At 42.7% G+C, this 23,409-nt stretch overlaps 3 protein-coding genes across 3 annotated transcripts in view; 2 read left to right on the forward strand and 1 right to left on the reverse strand.

Annotated features, from left to right (window-relative positions):
- The window catches only part of LOC310799235 (butyrophilin subfamily 1 member A1-like), a 37,110-nt gene extending 27,440 nt beyond the window's left edge, over positions 1-9,670 (forward strand). The window contains exons 3-6 of the mRNA XM_083661808.1: positions 5,691-5,741; positions 7,266-7,565; positions 7,916-8,053; positions 8,455-9,670. Coding sequence (XP_083517934.1) covers positions 5,691-5,741; positions 7,266-7,565; positions 7,916-8,053; positions 8,455-8,543 — 578 coding nt within the window. The 3' untranslated portion in view covers positions 8,544-9,670. The remainder of the gene's footprint in view (positions 1-5,690; positions 5,742-7,265; positions 7,566-7,915; positions 8,054-8,454) is intronic.
- LOC310799406 (dedicator of cytokinesis protein 3-like) overlaps positions 1-23,409 on the reverse strand; it is a gene marked incomplete at both ends in the record, with an annotated part of 383,185 nt that overhangs the window by 74,452 nt on the left and 285,324 nt on the right. The window lies entirely within an intron of this gene.
- The window catches only part of LOC310798976 (butyrophilin subfamily 1 member A1-like), a 36,968-nt gene continuing 31,369 nt past the window's right edge, over positions 17,811-23,409 (forward strand). Inside the window, exon 1 of the mRNA XM_083661542.1 lies at positions 17,811-17,990. Coding sequence (XP_083517668.1) covers positions 17,915-17,990 — 76 coding nt within the window. The 5' untranslated portion in view covers positions 17,811-17,914. The remainder of the gene's footprint in view (positions 17,991-23,409) is intronic.

The raw sequence follows: 23,409 nt of genomic DNA on the forward strand, positions 1-23,409 counted from the left end.
TAGGAACCGGACAAGATTGTTCTTGTCCTGGGGCGACATTACAGAAACTTCCTAAATTCCAAATCCTATCCTAAATGATTGGTAACCATGGTAATTAGAGTTAGGACTTGATTTAGGAAAACACCCACAACAGTTCCTAAGTCAATATTCTCATCCTAATTTAAAATGGGAAAAGCGTATTACAGAGGCGTCCCAACTCCCCAAAATCTTAAAAAAGCTCTCCTAACTTTAAGATGCCACTGCCAGCTATGCTGTCCTGACTAATTTACGCTATTTTCAACTGGAACATTTGCAAAACAGGCGCAATGTATTTGCCGAAAGGCTCATGCGGGACCCGAATGACGTTTTGCGTTTTGATGAACGCTCGTTAATCGATACAGACTGCCCCGGGTCATGATACTGCAGCTAGCCGAGGAGCTGAGACCTGTGTTGGAGAGACCGACTAGGCGACACGGGGCTCTGCCGGTTGTAGTAGGCTATAACTTACAAATGCACTTTTTTTTTTCGTTTTTTGCGAAAGAAGATTTTCAAACTGAAGTGGCCGACATATGCAAAATATCTCAGCCTGCTATGTCACGTAATTTAACTGAGGTAGCAACAGCCATCAGCAATTTGGCTCCTCGGTACATACAGTTTCCAAGGGGTGGAGGAATGCCTGATGCGGCAGAGACGGTTTCTGCTATTTTAGCCCATCCATTCCCTCTCTTTCACTTCCCGCGTGAGGGTGGCTGAAAACCTTCCGAAAAGCACGTCTTTAACCTTTTCTACGGCGGTCACTAAGACCTCCAACTCATCTGCCTTGAAGTTAAATGCCCTTTCGTTTTTGGTCCATTGCCCCACAATCTCAAAAATGTTCGACAACAACAACACACATCGTAGCAGGCTACTAGCGCTCCTACTTCCTCCGCAAGTTGAGAAAGGAGGAGGTGTCTGTTGCTAGTGGTTGCTAGGGTAACAGACAAAAAAGTTGATAACCGATGCTGGATGAGTATTTAGGATTTCCTAACAAGACATAAGATAGGATTTAGGAAGATAAGATAGGATTCCTAAAGTTAGTTAGGATTTGCTTCTGTAATACGAAATCAGAAAACTAGTCCTATCCTAACTTAAGACATAAGATAGGGAGTTTCTGTAATGTGGCCCCAGGTCCTATTTTAACAGGTTCCAGTGTTTGTCATACCATATGCCAGATGAAGGTCGTTTGACCGAAACGTTGCAATTATATTAATAAAAGCCTTTAAGTGGTAGTCAGTGTGCGGGACTGATCCTGCTTTTCCGACGCACCTGACGTACACGGTTGTGCAGAGATTTCCTCTCTTTGATAATGGTTTTAGTTAGACGTGAGGTCTCCAGACCAAATTTCAAGCAGAAGGCCACTCATGCATAACCCGATCACCCCCTGACATCAGTCAAGTTCTAGTATGACGTGGTCAGTCAAAGTCCAAGTATGACGTCTGCAATGATGTTAGATATGACGTCAGTTAATTCTCATATATATAGCAAGGGTTCTACGTCACCTCTCTCTCTCTCGCCGATCATAGCAGCAGCTAGCTTCACGGCAGTCCATCTCCCCTGAAGACGTCCTCCGAAGCGTTGTTTTGTGTTGCTTTGCACCATATCTGCAGACCGAATCAGCACCTCCAAGTCCTCTTTACCCGTGGATAATCCCCGCGGATCTCTCAACGCCCCCCACTCCACTCCTGGTATGTCGGATCCCGAGCCAGAGCAGTCCATGGACAGCGACGACAGCTTAAACAACGATACCCTGTTCCGGATCGGCCACGGAGCGTATTTGCCTTCCGAGACGTCTGACGACACCGGCGGAGCAGCAGTGCCACAGGCTGCCAACGTAGCCACGATGAGAAGGCCCGGCACGGCCACTGCGACGGCCCGTGGGAGGAGAGCAGAAGACGAAGCGCCGCGCGCGAGTGGACGCCCAAGAACGCGCGCGAGCGAGCCGGAGGGAGAGGCCGCTCTGCGCGGACGCGCACCAGAAGAGGAAGCTGCCCCGAGAGCTGGGAGTCATCGGGGTAATGCAGGCTGCGGGGCCGCCGTGAGACGCCATGTTCTACGTCATGTTCTTCCTGGTCGCACCGACCTCCAGGCTGCCGCCCCGGAAGCGGAAACGGCCCCATTCGCAGCTCCGCCGAGCCGACAGGGGTCGTCAAGAGCCATTCTGCTGTCCCTGCTAGATGCTAGCAGATCGGTGGAGGCTCGTCTGAGGGCTCTGGAAACCCCCCCCATTCCCCCCACATTCGCCTCAGCCTAGCTAGCTCAGCAGCCGATCCTGCCCGGGTCGTTAAGAGCCATTCTGCTGTCCCTGCTAGATGCTAGCAGATCAGTGGAGGCTCGCCTGAGGGCGCTGGAACCCCCCCCCCCCCCCCATTTCCCCCACGTTTGCCTCAGCCCAGCTGGCTCAGCAGCCGATCCCGCCCCCGCCCGCGCCCGCGCAGCAAGCCGACGTGTTCCCCACGACCACCCAACCCGCCCAGATGGATACCCTGGCGTCTGCCACGCCCCCGAAGCACACCAAGCCCTCTCGGCTGGACCGGCTGCTGGACATGCCGCCCGCCGGCCCGGACGTCCAGGTGCAGCACTCCTGGAACAACGACGACCGCTCGCTCAACATCTTCATCAAGGACGACAACAAGCTGGTGTTCCACTGGCACCCCGTGGAGGACCAGTCACCCGTGGACGTGAAAGGACCCGCGAGGAAAGTATCAGTATTTCAGTATTAAAACGGGCAATTTACCGGCCCAGTAAAATCAGACGTATTCATCTCTTAAATACATAACATAGTGTCCCCAAAGGCGGCCTTTCAGTCCAGCGCCCGCCCCCACCAAACAAGAAATACTGATTTACATTGCTCTGAAAACACCACATGTACCGTAGGCGTCCCTTGTGTTTTGATTAAATAAAGCGAAGTTGACTGACAATTTATTTGGTCTGTGATCTGATCATCCTATCATTAAAAGCCCACTAATAACAATAGTAATAATACAATTAAGAGGAGAGAAAAAAAAAAGAAGTAAATTGATCATATCTAAAAAAAAAAAACAAACAAAAAAACATACATGTTAAAAGCCGACAACCTCCGGGGGAAAGATCCAGATTCGGATTCCGGACTCCTCATCGTACAATTCGGTTCACCATACAAACCCCTAAGTCACCCAAGTCCAGCGCCAAGTCAAGTCACTGAGGCACCCGGGCCAAGTTGGGAACCCCTAAGTCACTAATAGGGCTTTCACACCGGCAGGGCTCCGTGCCGGTTCCGGTTCCAGAACCCTAATCTGAACTGGCCGGCGCGTTCAGACCGAAAAAATAATTGGTTCGGAACCTGAAAAGTTGGTTCTCAGCGGAACCAAAAAATAGTTGGTTTTCCTTGGGAACCGTGACATCATCAGTGGGCGTGTCTCATTCTAGGCTGTGAAAACGAGCAGGAAGGAGAAGAAGGCAGTGACAACATGGAGAAAAATAATTTGCAGTGGTCTCCTGAGGAAACCAAATGTTTAGTGGCGATTTGAGCATCTACCGAATCTCAAGAAAAGCTAGAAAGCAGTACAAGAAAGAGCAAGTCATATGCCGAACTTGCAGAAGAGAGGGCCAAGGCTGGGTTCACTCGAACGCCAGACCAAATAATTAATAAACTTAAAAAAATAAAAATAAACTGAAGAAGGACTACCGAATAATGTCCTCCCACTTTGGTTCCGCTTAAACTGGTGTGAACACGGGCTGGTTCGCCAGAAAGCACCAAGGTTCTGAGACTCCAGAACGGAGCCAGAGCCAGAACCAGAACCGTGTCTGTCTGAAAGCACTATGTGTCACCAACCCCTTCACCCAAGTCCAGCGCCAAGTCAAGTCACTAAGTCACCCAGGCCAAGTTGGGAACCTCTAAGTCACCAACCCTAAGTCATCCAAGTCCAGCGCCAAGTTGGGAAGTCACGAAGTCACCGAGGCCAAGTTGGGAACCCCTAAGTCACTAAGCCACCAACCCCTAAGTCATCCAAGTCCAGCGCCAAGTTGGGAAGCGCCAGCCGTAAGTCACTAAGTCACCTACCCCTAAGTCACTAAGTCACCAACCCCTAAGTCACCCTAACTCCTGGAAACAATCGCTACATCAGGCTCAGTCCCCAGACCGCCCCCCCGGCTCCCCTGTTCCTCATCGCACCTCGTCACCACATGACAAGATCCTGGTTCACCCTGCACCTCAAGCGGACGCTCCAGAAATGCAACCTCCCGACGAAGAACTACTCCAGCCACTCCTTCAGGATCGGAGCGGCCACCTCAGCCGCCATGCAAGGAGTGTCCTCCGCCTCCCTCCAGCAAACGGGCCGCCGGTCTTCATCAGCATTCTCCAGCTACGTCCGCCCGGAGCAGGCGGCCATACCGGCGGCCCAAAGAACCCTCCTCCCTTAATCGGTAAGCATGGCAACGAACAGTGTCCCGGACTTCCGTACCAAAATGTCTCGTTGGTGGTGGCTCCCCGAAAAGCACGGCGCCCAGTAAGGCGCAATAAATCTCCCGGTTCATTTTTGGGGGGAAGAGAGGAAAGAGAGAGAGCCAAGAGAGAGAGCCAGGGTCAGTCAGAAGGCCAAGTGAAGGCCAAGCTAAATGGTGAGGTGCCAAGGCTGCCAAGCCGGGAAGCGCCAAGTTTCGTAGGCCCGACCGAGTTGGGAAGCGCCAGCCGCAAATAGCTGTAAGTCGCTAAAGGTCGAAGGCCAGAAAAGTACAGTCAAACTACCGGTGCCCGCAGATCTCAATTAACCTCCGGTAATCGGATCTTCGCCAAGTTAAACGTTAATGTACCAAGATCGTAGGCCCGACCGAGTTGGGAAGCGCCAGCCACAAATAGCTGTAAGTCGCTAAAGGTCGAAGGCCAAAAAAGTACAGTCAAACTACCGGTGCCCGCAGATCTCAATTAACCTCCGGTAATCAGATCTTCCTTTTGGGGGATCTCCTAGCCTATGCAGATGCCCTCCTCTTGCCTCAAGAGCAGCGCCACTGGCCAATGGAGTCATGCGCCAAAGTATTTGCCATGCATGCCGATTGCTAAATAAAGTTTGTTAAATCCTACCAACTGGCCTCTCATGATTGAAATATATTTACTCACCAGGTGGTGACAAAGGATAAATAACAGCCTTTTCATCTGTCAATAAAGACACTTTCACAATTATGCACAGTGATTTGATTTCAGCCTATATAATTTCTAAAAGTAGATATTAATGATCAAACATTTCCATTTATGTAGCCTACAGTATTTATGTTTTTGTTTCAACTACAAACATAAATAAACGTCAACTTGAAACTATGTTTCAACTACCACACACACACAGCCTATAATATTATAGCCTGTTTATTTATTATTATTTATTTGTTTTTTGAATAAAAAAAATCGATCTCTGGACATATGAATCTATATCAAAGGATTAAAATAAAAATCGATTAAAAATCTGAGAATCAATTTTTTTAACCCAGCCCTAGTTTGAATCAGATTGGATTTCATATTCTCATCCTAGGATGAGGATATGAAATCTGTCCCGCTCAGTTTCAAATGGGAAAAGAAAACTTTCCACTCAGTTACTGGGCTAACAAGTTCCAACTTTTGAAGAAAAGGGAAAAAAAAGTGTGTTTATGATGTCATTATGCAAGCACTGCCACTCTAAACAATGATCTTCTGATTTGTCTTTTAGCCACCGACCCAGAGGGCTCTCACTTAAAAGACAGGTCAAGTGAAATCAGCGGTGAGTCCTTAACACAGTTTTCCACTGATCTCCACATCTGCACTGTGCATGTAGCAGTTTCGTTTGTAATTATGCAGCATAGTTCACTGCCATGCATAGACTGACGTACTGTATACATCCTCTTGTCTACAGCCAGCCAGCCATACCTGCAGGTATCGTGGCAGTTTAACAGACAACATTCATAATATGAATGATTATATGAATATGAACATTTGTTACAAATGTGGCCTATAGTGCAGGTCCAGTTGGCTGTCTGTAAGCAAAAGCTTGCTGTTTGCACTCATAGCCAGCTTCATCTCTTTTTGACATGTGGTTTCAATTACAGTACATTCCCTATGGTAGGCACAACCATATATTGCAAATTTAGATGTTGGTGAAATAATTTTAATCACTGAAATTTAGTTGACACTTATACAAACTAGAGAGATATGAATTTGACAAAGTGAATCAAAATAGGCCGTGTATATTGGCAATGATCCTAAATGTTACTTTTACTTGCAGTGAAGTCCTTCATGACAACAAACGTGTTTGTGGAAATGTGGTTTCCCTACAGATGCCTCATTCACAGCTTTTGCTCAGAAGCACAGCTTGTTCAATAAGACAGCATTATTACACAGACAGTTTTTGGCCTGGCCACATTCCTGATGTTAAATTTGGATAAATAATCCACTGCTATAGATAAAGCTAGAAACCGAGAAGACCAAAATGCTCACCACTAGCCAGATTAGGGATGGGCAATATGGTTTTAATCAATATCACGGTAATCACAAAGATTTCTTTCAGTATCGATATATATCACAACATGCCTGACGTATGCAAAATCTCATTATATCCAGTTGAACGGAATGGTAATGTTAGGTGTGATGTCAAACAAAATAGAAATATTCAAATAATATCCATTGAAAAAAATACTTAATTTTGTAAAGTCAGTAGAATTTGCTTCATCATCAATTTAGACAGCAGAATTGTGTGTCACGATATCCCAAAATCATTATAGCATGATATGATTCCACTGAAAGACGATGAACGATAATTATGGATTATCACCCAGACGTAACCAGATTTACTAACCTTAGGCTGGTGTGGTACGCATCTGTGTAGCCTTAGCCTACCAAAATATGTTGGCCAATTCAACCAATCATAAATGATATGAACATAAGACGGACCACAGTCATTTGCATTAATACGTAAATGTGTATTTTGCAGCAGTTCAGTTTGACTAACTGCAGGGTGGTTTGCAGAATTGTTGTTGCTTATTTATGGGAAGCAAACAAAAATAATAAAAAATCAAGACAAATGATAACAGTGATCATTTGGTGTTGCATGGCCATCAAACAATGCTAGGGTGTGTGTAGTTAAGGCTTACATTATGCTTATCGCTCTAATTCTGTCTCTTCTTCACTCTCTCTGAAACACACTTTATTTTATTGCATGTAGAGTAGGGATTTATCAACACAAAACAATCCAATCACTCACTTCCTGCACTGTCCTTTGTAATCTATTGTTTATATATTGCATACCCAGATGCAGCTTGGAAACCACACCCCGAATTTCTCTATGCCACCAAGGAGGGAGTGCTGCTCAAATGTTCAGCTGAAGGCGTCCCTGTGCGGAAAGGTGCTGCCCCTCCTGTGCTGGAGTGGCAAGACGGCAATGGAAAGGTCATCCCTGCTGGAGAGCAACAGATCTCCACAGACAGTGAAGGCCTCCGCTATAACATAGAGTGCAATGCAACTGTTCACAAGAATGGCACCAGCCACTACCGCTGCATTGTCAAGCAGGTGGACATCGGCCATATGACTCACCGTGACATTCATGTTTTTGGTGAGAGTAATGTTTTTTTTATATGGAAATCTCTGGCAGAGCCCCTTGAGTTCCAGTTATTCAGGAATTGAAACGAGCCTGCCCCCAGAGGTTAGAGAAAATAAATAATGTTTTTTTTTTTACCGTTTTTTACCAGGTTCCCAGATTGGCGCGGAGGGGATATATATATATATATATATATATATATATATATATATATATATATATATATATATATATATATATATATATATATATTATAATATTATTTTACTTTTAATTGATGCACACTTTTCTTTGTGTTAATGGCAGTTTGAACAGTTGTACATGTGCAATTGTTAAATTGTTTTGCTTTTTGTAATGTGTTTCAGAGGAATGGTTCTACAAAGACACGTCCTGCCTAATGGCCAGTGAGACATGGATGATGGTTGTGGCTGCATTGGTAATTGGGTGTCTTTTCGGAGTGGGTGGAACTTTGCTTTACATGTTCTTCAGCAGTGTGGCGAAAGGTAAGCTTTAACCAAGGATTGCTATCAATGTAAGATATCCATAATGGATTGACAGCAAGTTAACTGACACTGTCTCACTGTGAATATCTTTTAATATCCCAGAAGTTCATGGTTGCTGCTGTAATCTCAGATACTGACCAATCTGCTGCTGTTTACAGTGCATCATTTCAAAGCCTAATGACACCACTTTATTATTTGAGGGCTCTTAAACTTGCAGTTTGATAGGAGCCCTTGATTTGATAGTACACTGGATTTCTCTCAAATGTTTTCAACCATGAAAACCAAAATTGCAGCATACAGTACAGTTCTACAGGTTACATTCAGCAGCCTGAATTGTAGGTTGATTTTAAGTTGTAATTTTCCTTAACTTAATGAACGCTCCTTTCATTTCATTCCTACAGATGTCACCCAAGGAGAAGATATCCCCTTACAGACTAATACAGAGATGAGTCCTGCCACTTCACGAGACACACAAGATAAAGATCTGTAGTCTAAAGCTAGATGTGTGTGTGCGTGCGTGTGTCAGGGTAGGAAATTAACTTTTTTTTTAAGGACACCAATTCAATCAGGCCAATTTAAAGGGGAGCTAAGCCCCCAGAATTGTGGCAGACCTGTTTCTACTTGGGATTTAACAAGGCCAGGTCGAAACCTGGCATACGGGCGGTGGATGGGATCGTCACCCATGTATACCCATACACATTTTAACAATCAACAGAACACATATAAGCCGTTGCCGTTTGTGGTTTTCCACTTCAATTATGAACTTTTCCTCATACATATTTGTCCTCTGGCTTGATATTGAATGCTGTAAACACCTCTGCCCTGTTGATTTCATGCCTGGCTCCGCCCAACTTGCTGCGGCTTTGCTCCGTCATCCGTGAAAAATAGAACCCTTGCGTATCTTTTTCGGAGAGCTCCGGATCGTCGGAGCTGGGACGGAGTAGACACGCAACGCAGCGGAGTAGGTGGGAGTTGACACAATGATTAGAGTGGAAACGTATCGGCTCCGATGCCGTACCGCAGCGCAGACGGACCGAACACGGACCTAGTGGAATGTAGGCGTAACCTTGCTTGCAAGATGGATAACCTCGCGAGATCAAAAGAGATTGTCTGTCTTGATGTCTGTAATGTTGTGGTATCTCTTGCGATGACACTTTCCAAGTGTCAAGTTCCAAGTGACAACCCCGTGATGAGATTTCATTTGTATATATCATATATTTTATGTGTCATCGATAGACAGTTCCTTTTTCTGTTTTTCTTTTATAAAGTACAATTGTGTAATATTAAGGTTTTGATATTTGAAGGACCCCAGTGGAAATAAGCAGGCTTCTAGTTTGTAACTTTAAGCTGCTTTACTGGGCTATCTTTGGATCATTTTACTTTCGATTGAATAATTGTGTACTTTTTTTACTACTGTATTAATTGTAAATTTGTAATGGTTTTTATGCATTCTTGATCCGAAATAAACCAAACAAACCAAACAAACATGCTGTTTTACTGGGGTTAAGAGCCGAGCGTGTTGGGATGACATAGTGCTGTTTTACTGTGGTTAAGAGCAGAGCGTGTTGGGATGACACACTGCTGTTTTACTGTGGTTAAGAGCAGAGTGTGTTGGGATGACATAGTGCTGTTTTACTGTGGTTAAGATCAGAGCGTGTTGGGGATGACACACTGCTGTTTTACTGTGGTTAAGAGCCGAGCGTGTTGGGATGACATAGTGCGGTTTTACTGTGGTTAAGAGCCGAGCGTGTTGGGATGACATACTGCTGTTTTACTGTGGTTAAGATCAGAGTGTGTTGGGATGACATGCTGTTTTACTGTGGTTAAGAGCAGAGTGTGTTGGGATGACATAGTGCTGTTTTACTGTGGAGCAGAGTGTGTTGGGATGACATACTGCTGTTTTACGGCTCCCCGCAGACATCCTTCGCTACTTCGCCATCAAGATTGGTGTTGAAATAAGTCCATTGCGCTGCTGTCTTTAGTAGCCAGTATCACAGCCTCTAGAGAGACTTTACAGCGGGGAGAATGGACAAGTAGCAGCATGCGTACATGAGAGAGAGCCGCCGCCCCGCCGTAACGTAATTACCCTAGTTGAAGTGTAAATCGATTTTACAATTTTCGCGTTTTTAACATCGTCCTAACTAATTAATTCGATTACGATTCAAAATCGATTTATCATGCAGCCCTACTCCAAAGGCTGTTGTGCAATTAGCAATCAGCAATTTTTGTTGTGTTTTTTGTTTTTTGTCTTTATTTTGTTCTGTTTTATATGGTTCGTTTTTAACGTTCTGGTACCGTTTTAACTTTTCTCTTGAACTTTTGTTGTAAAGGCCTAACCAGGGACAGGGGTTGCAAATTAGCCTAGGCTAGAAACCTGTATGCATGACATCTGTTTTGTTGTCTATCACTGCATTCGTCCCTGTTCAATAAACGAATAAATAAATAAAATAAATACATTTGCTATAGAAGGGTCACAGATGAGCTCGTTTTTTTTTTGGAGAACAATGAATGGTGGCAACATCGAAGAGAGAGGTGATGAGGTCCTGTCACCAGCCAGGGACCGAACGGAGGATGCAGCCTAGTTGTTTTGTTTATTGCCTATTTTCTGTTATCTCTGCTTCTAGTTCCCACTTGTAATACGTACATATTATCGTTGGATTCATGTTGTAATGCTTTATAGATTTGTGATACAATCCCAATTTTCTTCTCTCTCTCTGTAAATGACATAATCAGCTCCTCTAGATTGGAAGGTGATTTACAAATATATTATATAGTAAATTAAATTATTTTGAAATTTGTTCAAATTACTTCATAATTTGTCCATTAAACAGTTGTGCAATATATATCAACCCCTTGTTTGCCCATATTTTAAACCCTGAGTCCATAAGAGATGGTAAAAAAAATCATGATTTCTTGCTATTTTAGTGGCTCTAGAGATAGATTTTGACAATTTTAACTTCTTTCGTACGGCTGACCATATTTTCATTGTTCCTTTAATCCACTCATTACCGCCCTTGAGTCTCCTCCATTCCCTTTCGGATATGAATGGAAGTGATTCCAAGGGTATACTTCGACATGAGTTTTGCTCAATTCCCACCCACATCGCATCCGTTTCATTAGTTATCCACAAAAATATAGCTCTAAGTTGCGCTGCCCAATAATTTTTTTAATTTGGAAGACTCAAACCTCTCTTCTCCCTCAGGCAAATAAGTGTCTTATATTTAATTCTAACTTTTTATTTTGCCATAAGAATTTGGATATTTTGTCTAGCATTTTAAAAGTATAATTAGTGACCCCAATAGGCAATGACTGGAACAGAAACAACAATCTTGGTAAAATATTCATTCTTACTGTGTCTATTCTTCCCAACAAATTCAAAGGCAAATTCTTCCATCTAGCAAAGTCTTTCTTAATCTCAGTTATCAACTTTCCATAATTAGCTTCAAATAACTGAAGTGGCAGGAGTAATAATGATACCCAGATATCTGAACCCCTTATTCGTCCATTTAAAATTAACCTTTTTCTTTAGTTCTGCTGGACATACACCTGAAAGCATCATCGCTACAGATTTGTCTTCATTGGTCAGATATCCAGATATTTCTCCATATTCATTCAGGTTATTCAACAAGGCTGGTATAGGATGGCTCACATATATATGTTAATATATCGTCCGCGAATAAAGATATTTTGTGTTCGACCCCCCCTTCATCCTTTATTCCCTTTATATCTTTATTCTGTCATATTGATTCAGCTAATGGTTCAATGCTTGCGGCGAATAATAATGAACTCAAGCAATCTCCTTGCCTGACCCCCCTCCTAAGATAGAAAAAATCTGAGCAACAACCATTAACTCTGATCCTTGATTTTGGATTTTTATACACCATTTTTACCCAGTCTATGAAAGTTGAGTGAAACCCGAAAACAGACAAAGTATGGTATAAGAAGCTCCATTTCACCCGGTCGAATGCCTTTTGGGCATCTAAGCTGAGCAACATAGCAGGCCGGCGACTGTTTTTAGTGCATGATATCAGATTTAATGTTCTCCTAATATTGTTTGCACCCTGTCTTGCAGGGATAAAACCTGTTTGATCTGGTTTAATTAACTTAGTTATACATGCATTCTCTGCCAATATGTTTGTTAATATTTTTAGATCGTTACAGAGCAAACTAACAGGTCTATATCCTTCACAAGATATTGGGTCTTTGCCCTCCTTATGTAAGACTGAAATGATTGCTTCTGACCATGTTTTTGGTGGGTCCCCTGATGATAAAGCATAATTGAAATCTTTAGATAGGACTGGTATGATCTCTTCTGCAAAACATTTATAGAATTCTCCCGGGAACCCATCCGTACCAGGAGACTTACTATTTTTGAGAATTTTTATAGCACCAAATATTTCCTTTATTGAAATTGGCTGTATCATCATGGAAGGCTCTTGTTCTGTTAGAGTCGGCAGGTTTAGTCTGTTAAGAAATATCTGTGCCTTTGTTTCTATGGAATCAGACTCTGAATCATCATATAGATGTTTGTAATATTCTGCAAAAGCTCCTGCTATCTCTGTTGGCTTTGTCATAACTTGTTTGGAATTAGGGTGTCTTATTTTTTAAATTATCCTATTCGTTTGGGCCTTTCGAAGCTGGAATGCTAATAAACGGCTTGCTCTGTTGCCCATCTCATAGTACCTTTGATTTGTAAAACGTAGAGCTCCTTCTGTTTTATATGTTAGAAGTTAATCCAGTCTCTGTCTAATTCTTTTTAATTCAAGAAATATAGAATTATCTGATGTTCTTTTATGTTCCCGCTCCAGTTCTTTAATTTAATTTTCTAACCATCTTTGCTGTTCCAGATGGGTTTTTCTCAACCTAGATGTTATCTCTATTATTTTCCCTCTTATAACCGCTTTTCCCCCTTCCCATAGAATGGATGGTGTTACTTCTCCATTATCATTTATTTGGAAATATTCCTTTAAATTTTGTTTTAACTCCCTTACCATTGTTTCATTGGATAGAATTGTAAGCCTCCAATAGCCTACTTAAAAAAGGATTTGTCATCTATCATTACAGTCATTGTTATTGGTGCATGGTCACTTATAGTTATGGTCTCAATGCCACAATTCAAAACTTTATGTATGTGCTGTTGTGATATAGAAAAAAAAAATCAATTCTGGAATATAAACTACGTTTGTTCTTAAGGGGGGGAGTGTCTGTGCTTGATTGTTCCTCTCCAGGCCCTCCCCCCCTGTGCTGTCACACCTGTGCAGGAGAGCACAGGTGTACTCACTGCCAATCAGAGGCTGCAGCTTAAAACCATGGAGAGACAGTCAGCCCCAGTGGGCCATCGTGACAGCTTGGTGCTGTGTGTTGGTGTATACCAAATCCTGACAGCTTGGTGCTGTGTGTTGGGGCTTCCCAAACTGTGTTCCGTACCGGTAACCTTGACTCTGAGAGTGTGACCTTTACCCTGTTTGGGTGTCTTTCTTTAGTTTAGTTTGCTCCTTGGTTGCGGGTTCAATCCCCAGCTGTGTTTAAGCCAACAAACCTATTTGTGATTTGTACCTTTTTATTTAACCTTATTTTAGTAATAAAACCTGATTATTGTAAATGATCTCTGTCTCCTTTGTCCCCCGGTTTGTTGTGTTTTATATGTTACATCCAGTTTTCTCCCCTGGTCAAACTTGGGAACGTAACAGACTAAAATATGAGATACAGATAATGAGATACTTATCTCATTATAATGAGAAACTTATCTCATAATGAGATACTTATCTCATTTTAACGAGATACTTATAATGAGATAAGTATCTCGTTATAATGAGATATGAACTTTTCTCATAAGGAGATGCCAACGCCACATTGCCTGTGAGATAGGAAGAAGAGAAGCAGCCTGCACATCGGAGAAACTGAAAATGGCTAATTTAGACCGTTTAATCAAGTTTTATGCTTGGGTTGAAACATGGTGAGATTCTGCTATTATTGAGCAACGTAGATGGTATTGTGATAAGTATGCGTACATTAAGAAGGATGTTAAAATCTATGGGACTGTATAGAAGGAAGAATCAGTCCGACCTATTGGAGGTGGCGTCATTTCTCATTGATCAGCTGGAAGGGCACGGAAGGCTGCATGTATACAAGCTGCACCACCTGAATTGCATCCAAGCAGGGTATGTTGTGACCCAAAGTACCGTGAGGCATCTGTTAAAAATCCTGGACCCCCATGGTGTTGAACAAAGACGGAGAAATCGCCTGAGGCGGCGCATCTACATTAACCCTGGTCCTAACTTCATGTGGCATGTGGACTCGTATGATAAACTAAAACCATACGGCATATGCATTAATGGAGCGATTGATGGCTTTTCAAGACTTATGGTATGGCAGCAACCCCAAGGTCATCGCCAGTTACTTCATTGCAGTAGTTGAAAAGAAGATGGGGACAGCTGCTAGAATTCGTGCAGATTTGGGAACAGAGAACGTCACCATGGGACAGATGCAGAGATTCCTGCGATGGAGTGACAGGGATGAGCACGCCAGAACTTGTTTCATCACTGGCTCCAGCAATCACAATCAGCGCATCGAAAGTTGGTGGGCTATTTTGAGAATGCACCATGCCCAGGATTGGATGAATCGATTTCAGAGATTGAAGGACATGACTGTTTCAGTGGTGACTTCCTGGACAAGCAGCTTGTATTGTTCACCTGTCTGAATATCATCGAGGTAAGCATCTCTCTCTCTCTCTCACACACACATGCACTCACACACACATGCACACACACACACACACACACACACACACTCACACACACACACACACACACACACACACACACCTACCTGTGTGTTTGACCCAGATATTAATAGCCTACTTAATGTCTTTACACAATAATTTCAAATCCATCTTTAATGGCAGGAGCTATTTGCACAGACACACAACTTGTAGCTGGCTGCAGAGCCAATTCCTACAGTATAGGCTACAATTATAGACGTTATATACGCTATTTCTTTTTTTTAAATCACTTGCAAATGGTCTTCAAATTATAGGCCCTAAATCACTTTCTGTCAATAACAAGCACAAACCTTAAAGACCATGATGGCACTCCCCCTACAGCCCCTTTTCCCTCGCCCCCTCCACCTATATCCCCTAGCCACTCCACCTACCCACCCCTGGAATCCTGACTGTCTACCACCTTCCTATCCCTCCCTGCTGAAAAAACCAGCATGCACCAGCATAGCTTTTTATGCTGGTGTACCAGCATCCCAGCATCGCATGCTGGTCTATGCTGGTTTTTTCAGCAGGGCTATGCCCCCCCCCCCCCCCCCCCCCACTAAACTACATGTCTATGACTGACTGAGTGCTCTGACTTTTCGATCACCTGACCAGTGCCTTGGCAAAAATGCCATTACGCCTATATGCAGTGAAATATTGTTAGATATTTAAAGATGATGAGAGCCTATATCTGCATGTATCTCAACTAAAAAATAAGTAATTCTACTTAAATCATGTTTTTCTTCTTCAGGAAGAGCTGCAGCGAGTCACACATTTGTGGAATACCCACATTATCCGCAACAGCAGAAATGCAGTAGCTCCATGTGGACGTCCACTTCTCATGTACACAATCCCTCGTCTATTTGGAGGACAAGATCACCTGAAAGTGGTCTCTCAGCAAGCGGTGGAGGCTTGTAAAGAAGAATGTCTTCAGAGGGGACCACATCCTTGTGATGAAACAGTATTCAACTTGTGTTGCCTTTTAATGGCAGAACATTTCTTACACTCACCCACCACAGCAGATGAAGCCATAGAGCTCTATCTTTTCCTGAGGGCGCACATAAAGACTTGTAAATTCCCCATAGAGCTCTGGAGCAGTACTGTGTTTATCCTGCCTTTTTGACACAAAATGGCCCCCGTGAGAAGGGGCAACACAGGGCTCAGCTAGTTACTTCCTATTGTGTTTACATTTCCTGTGACAGTACAGTACTAGTGAGCAGGTAAAACAGATGTGTTTTGAACAGGAAGTCATAACACAACTGGGTCAAGTGGGCTGGGATACATAAGGTGAATAGCCTTTGACACCAAGCCAGGGCAAGTCCTGAACTTGTGGCCCCCTGGTGGTCTGTGAAGGTATTTAGACCCTTAATAGGCTCCCTCATCTTCCAGATAACAAGGACATGAAATATATCAGTGACATTTGTGGGTGTTTTTTCTGTCACAATCTGCTGCTTAACAGTTTATTAAAATATAACTAAAACATTTTCATCAATACAAGAAATGACACAGAATATTCATTTGAGAAAAGTGCAACTGTTTATTTTCATTTACTGTAAAAATGACTGAACAGTCACAACAGATGACCAGTGAAGCCTATCCAGTGAGATCACCTGTATTGTGCTTCCAGTTGGTCAGTCAAACTCATTAACGGGTAGAAAAGTACAAAAATACAATAGTAGGCTACTACAATACAAAATTAATGACCATTTTGTATTGTATTTGTATGTATTTGTATTGTATTGTATTGTATTTGTATACGGTACCATGAAGAGAGCTGTCGATCTGAGAGTGCCCATTGGGACGTATGAGTGCAGATCTATTATCAAAAGAAGAATAACAGCTGTGTGGCAGAAAGAGTGGGAAAATTAAAAGAAGGGCGGCTACTTCGATATACAAAATAGTGTAAATAGTGTAAGAAAAGAGCATTGTTATTTAGGGAGTGAGAGAAGACACACAGTTGTGATGACTAGATTGAGACTGGGGCACTGTGGACTGGCATGGGACTTGGCAGAGATGGGAAAACATGAAGATGGATTGTGTGTGACATAGCCTACAAAAAACAACAAACTGTGAAACACGTACTCGGGGAATGTAACTGTTACACACAAGAAAGAGAAAGGCTGTAGGCTATGCTGCTGTATTAAGCCTGGGCACCAAGACTGTATCAATGAAGAGCCTGAATCCCACTGAGAATCAGGCAAGGACTCTGAAAGCAGTCCTTGAATTTATCGCCTATTTCCGACCAGTGAGAGGCAGCAATATGCCGTAAGGCATCTAGTCTGCCGGAAAGCTATCAGAAGAAGAAGAAGAAGAAGAAGAAGCAAAGAGCGTGGAAGGAAAGAGACGACATTCCGGCCATTGTTGGAAACAGAATGCGCCTCGCAGTGGTCAGCTGCGGTAGCGCTGGCCCCTATAATCAGCCTCTCTAAACAGTAACTCAACGGGAGTTGAACCTCGGGTCCTTTTCATTAGGTATTTATCTTGAAAAAACTAAACAAAGAAAACGAAAAATGTTGCTTAGTTTCCACAATATGGTTGTTGTTTTACATCCCTGCACTACACCACTTCAATCAAGATTTGCAGTACGCCCGGAAAAGATGTGAATCCCCAAAGTTGAGAGTGTTCTCCCGTTGAGTTACTGTTTAGAGAGGCTGATTATAGGGGCCAGCGCTACCGCAGCTGACCACTGCGAGCCTGTGCGAGGTTCTTTTGGCGCTGTCACGCTTCCAAAAATAAAAAATGGCGGAGGCTGCTGGGCGCTGATGTTGCAATGGGGCAATATGGAGCTGTCATTTCTTTCCATAAAAGTTCTTTGGAAGAAGGGGGGGGGGGGGCAGGAAGTTTCTCCTCACTGGCTACACTTCCTACTGCTTAGCAGGATAGAGACAATACTTGACAAAATCTATTTTAAAGGGGTTGTAGATTACATCTGGATGCACATTGGTGCACATTGGTGGCATTGGGACACAATCGTGTGTTGTTAAAGTGTCAGCGTGTTATAAACCTGCGTCGACGTGATATTGTTTTCTTTTTCTCGACTCTTGTGGCGTTTAGCATCTAGCTAGCCTACTAGCCTGTCACTCAAAACAATTTATTATACGATGCGTTTTACACTGGAGATAACGGCGCTTTTGTGTTCCTGTCTGGTAACCGTTGCAACTGGCGACAATGAACAAGGTAAGCTGTTAACTAACTTAGCTCATTGACAAGTGTCAGCTAGCTTCGGGATGCGTGTTTTTCCCCCCATGATGGCGAAGGTTAGGCGAAGGCATGGCCCACCCCTAATTATCTTGTTGATAGCATCAACATGCTAGTACCAAGCGAAACTCCTGCTACGATCGGTCAGGACTTTTGTGACATATTCAACAACAATCATTCCATACACTATGTGTGTTGTAATGACGATCTAGTGTGGTAAAGTAAATGTGAGAAAGGATCGCTGAATTGTGACACTCGACTTTTTAGCCCGCTCCGAACACCGGTGAAGCAGCGGTACCATTACAGCACGAATAGAGGCGCATCACAATGATGTGAAATGCAAAATCTGCTAAATAAACTGAACTCGCTTATCATGGCAGCACGGGTATGATGCGCGAGCATCTCAAAAGGAAGCACGTTGTGGCGAATGCAGACGATGATTTAGATTAAGGCTAATTAGCTTGTTAGCTCACTCACAAGTTTTAGCTGCTAACGTTAGCTAACGATATTAGCTTCTTTGAGCTAAGAAGCCAAACATGTTTCCCAATAGACCAATTATACGCCTACGTCACAATGACAACAAAGCAAGCTGCGTGCGCAACGTGTAGGCAGAAAACCCTCAGCCCAGCATTCACAGACAGTAAAAAAGCCCCGCTGTCAGGACTGCTCTATGCCCATCTGCAACACACAGTTATATTTTAGTTTTAAAATGCAGTTCTCGGCTTACTACCACAGCTTATCGCCTAGTGATAAGCAATGTTATGCATCGAAATTAACGTTGTTTAATGGGATATGTCTTACAGACCCATACGCACTGGCGCTGTCAATTGGCCAAGCCTAGTCATACATATTGTGCATTCCTTTATAACTGGGGATAGCGTAGATAATTATTCTGTAACTTGCAAAGATATATTGTTATGTTGATAATGCACACAACTCAATAATGACATTATGTAACGTTACTTGGTCGTTAACTAACCGAGCGATGTGGCTGAGCAGCCTACAGTTTCAGGCAGCTTACCTGATTATGAAGAGCACTGCAAAGTCGGGCATTTTTAACGATTTCCTCTTTCGGCTTGCAACCAAAGACACCTACGGTTAGCATTTAAAGCAAGGACTAAAGTTTTACCGAATCCCGTCAACTCATACTGCTTTTATGCTAACCGTAGGTGTCTTTGGTTGCAAGCCGAAAGAGGAAATCGTTAAAAATGCCCGACTTTGCAGTGCTCGCTCATTTCATATCAGGTAAACTGTAGTAGGCTGCTAGTAACAGCCACATCGCTCGGTTAGTTAACAACCAAGTAACGTTAAATAATGTCATTATTGAGTTGAACTGATTGGAACGAGGACATCATTAAAAATGCCCAACTTTGTAGTGCTCTTCATAATCAGGTAAGCTGCCTGTAGCTGTAGGCTGCTCAGCCACATCGCTCGGTTAGTTAACGACCAAGTAACGTTACATAATGTCATTATTGAGTTGTGTGCATTATCAACATAACAATATATCTTTGCAAGTTACAGAATAATTATCTACGCTATCCCCAGTTATAAAGGAATGCACGATATGTATGACTAGGCTTGGCCAATTGACAGCGCCAGTGCGTATGGGTCTGTAAGACATATCCCATTAAACAACGTTAATTTCGATGCATAACATTGCTTATCACTAGGCGATAAGCTGTGGTAGTAAGCCGAGAACTGCATTTTAAAACTAAAATATAACTGTGTGTTGCAGATGGGCATAGAGCAGTCCTGACAGCGGGGCTTTTTTACTGTCTGTGAATGCTGGGCTGAGGGTTTTCTGCCTACACGTTGCGCGCGCAGCTCAATGTTGACAAGCTGTATAAGGGGTCTATTGCTTCTTTACGAAGGCATGCGTTTCCCAAAAGCTTCTTAGCGCTAAGAAGCTTCTTTGACCCTTCTTAAGGCTCCCGTAAGAAGCCAACGAAGCCAACGTGTTTCCCGATTGCTTCTTAGCCTAAAATTATCTTCCAATTATCTTCCGTTAAGAAGGCTGCGTTTCCCAAAAGCTTCTTAGCGCTAAGATGATCTTTCGTTAAGAAGGTTTTGTAAGAAGGGTCTGGGGCATTCTTAACACCTTCTTAATGACAAAACACTGGCAGATCCAGCCGCGTCAGGCAAAAGGAGATACTTGTGTCCACTGTTCCTCTTGTGTTTTCCCCTTTTTCCTTTCTTTCATGTACCCTTTAGTGTTTAAAATTAGGGAACAATTGAAAATCTCCCCTGTATGTATGGTTACTTGTGTTTTAAATGTTTTACCATAGGCTATATTCCTCTAATCAGAATGGATTCCTTTTATAATGTTGTGGCTTTATATAGCACCTTTCACAGAACCCAAGGTCGCTTAAATTCTGTAGTGTTTCTCTGTTTTGTTGTATGCTGTGTATATAAAGCAATTTGAACTGCAGTCCATGTCTGAAAAAAATAATGTTTAACACGTTGAGTGCCAAGGACGAGATATCTCGGCTTACATAATCCAACCGTTGAGTGCCAAGGACGAGATATCTCGGCTTACATAAACATTTTTTTTTTTTGACGGTGGGACATCGATCAACCCCTTTTACGTCTCTTACACCAGAATTGGAGGTATTGAATGCGTATAATCTATTTTACCGACCCACTGAGTGTCGACATGTCTCTCCACAGTAGAAAGAGGCGACCCAAAACTGGACGGAAAAGCGCGAGCAAGCCGTTCTCATACTGTAAAATTGATGGCGAAAACGCTTTCACTTTCGCGCTGATGCACAGCGGTGGCAACGGTGGGGGGTTCCAAGAATAGATTGGATGCACACTTTGAAACACGCAGCATAAATATGACCAGAATCACATCAAAGCTCTCAACCAAAACTCCACGAAACGAGCGAGTCCACCCAGACTTCCTCAAACAGCGGCCGCTCAAACAGGCAGCAGCCAGGCAGCAGCAACTTCGTTGTGACACGCCCGCTGGAGAGCCAGGGAGGCAGGAGGAGAACACACACGGAGGGAGGAGTTGGAAGCAGAGGGGGGTTTCCTGCTGTTATGGAGGAAATTACTGTTCAAAACTATTGTTTAGATGTCTGACTCTTACTGATGCCAAAAATGAATGGTTAAAGTGACTGTTCTATCGAATTTCACAAAAAGCCGTTTATCTCTGAATAATTTTTCTGACGCTGAAACCATGCTGTATTCAACTGCTAATGCTTACATAACTACTAACTCTACAAACTAACTCTTTTAGACAGAGAAAGCACACATTCTATTAGTTCTTTTTAGATGATTGGTGTTCACGAAGTCTTAACAGAAAAGAATCCTCGGCTCTTGTAAAATGAGCCAGAATCCTCAAAAAAAAAACTGGCACAACCTACCTACAGCATTGAAAAAAGGGCTGGCAGTCAATGTGTTAATAAAGTTTAACATGACCATGATTAGGTTATTCTACAACAGTGTTTCTCAACCACTGAGTCGTGGCCCACTGCTGGGCTCAGAGTGTCATCTAGTGAGCCGCTCCAGTTAAGATGCTTCTTAAGAGCCTTCTATTTTTTTTATTTTTCTCTTCTGTTAAGAAGGCGTTTGGGAAACACTTCTTTGGAGCCTTCTTAACTCCTTAAGAAGCTTCTTAACTCTTAAGAAGCTTCTTTGTTGGGAAACTCAGCCATTAACGTTAAAAGCCTTGCTGTAACGTCATCATAGCGACGTTAAGATCACGTGTTGCTGACGGGAATACTGGAAACCTCATTTTACTCAGCAGTTTGCACTCTCTAAATGTGTTTGATGCCTGAAAAGACTAAACCAATTTATTTTTGTTGATGTTTTGGCATTACATAGTGAATAGTTTTTGGTTCCATTTCCATACGTAGTAGTGCCCTAATTTTATTTTGCATTATACATTCAATGGATATAGTAGATATTTCATTGCACTATGTTTTCAATTTCAATGTGTACTATTTTGCAATTTGCACTATATTACACTCAGTCATTACATGCACGTACATTGATGCCAGAAATAAATATGCTGCTACATGCTCTAAACTTTAAAGTTATTTAAAGGTTGATTTTATTGTGAATTATCATCTTAAAGTCGAGGTGAACCGGAGGCGAATGCAAATGCGCGAGCATCGCAGACTCAAACAAATCTTGTCTGAGATGACAGGGTTGAGAGGCGGACCACAAGCCTTTCCATCACATTCCACCCCCAAATCGAGTGGGATTCAGCGTGTTGTCGTGCTACGCGAGTGGGATCCAGGCAGCCACCTGCTTCGTGCGGAGCGAGCGGACAATCCGATGCATGGGTGCTGCCCGCTCGCCTGGAATCTCCGAGGGGCAACCCCTGACAACCACGCTCTCAAGCGCGCGCCATTTACGCTATTTCTGTAAATACGATATTCCTGGAATGTGCGTTTTAACGAGCCAGTTACATTTCTTTGCATTCTTAGAGATTTTTGTTTTAGTCTTTTGTTCATGTTTCATACAATTGGCCAAGTTAGTAGTTAGTTTATGGGATAGGAATTCTGCCAGATGACAGGCACTAGGCGCCATTTTCTACTTCATTTGGAAGAGAAAATTATCCTGAAATGAAGATTTGATTGACAGCTGCCATGTTGTGATATGATTGGTTGAAATGGGGTAAAAATTTGATAGTACTACTAGGTGACGTCAGCAAACTTAAAAATGAACTTTTGATGTGAAAAAGTGTGAAAAACTAAAGAAATTAGATTTTTGTGATTTTTTTTTGTGCATACATTATTAACTCATTCATGGCCAGTTTAGGACTGCCAATATTTAGCACAGGCCAAAGATTTTCATAATTGTTGGTCATCTTTCAAGACCCACAGTAAATTATCTATTAGCACCAAAGTGATTTGCAATACCTCAAAATGAAGATGTACGTCTCTGGGTTCACCAGGGAAAAAAAAGGTGAGCTTTTAGCATGTTCTGTACTCTACTTATAGCCATTTATATACACCCTGTTTTCACCCAAAAGGTCTCTCTGAGAAGACAAACAGGAGAAAAGGCAATTTTTGTAAAGCACACAATCTCAGGCAGAACTCGCTCTCAATTCTTTTATTTGGAACTGTATTGACATTAGGGATGGGCATTTCTAGCAAAAACACTATTCGAAATTCGCTGGCCAAAGTCGACTTTTAATCGAAATGTTGCATTGTCTCCCCTGATTCTAAGTATAGTCGAATCGCTTGGTTTGAGCAAGTAAAACAATTTTTATAAGCATTTTAAGCAAGGTTTATGGAAAAATGAATGGCGGATGAAATCCCATGAAGAAGGAGAGGTTGCTTATAAAAATTGTTTTACTTGCTCAAACCAAGCGATTCGACTATACTTAGAATCAGGGGAGACAATGCAACATTTCACTCACAAAAAAAAAAAATTTTTTTTTTTCAAA

The sequence above is a fragment of the Poromitra crassiceps genome (assembly GCF_964638095.1).
Source record: "Poromitra crassiceps genome assembly, chromosome: 27".
NCBI classification, from domain to species: domain Eukaryota; kingdom Metazoa; phylum Chordata; class Actinopteri; order Beryciformes; family Melamphaidae; genus Poromitra; species Poromitra crassiceps.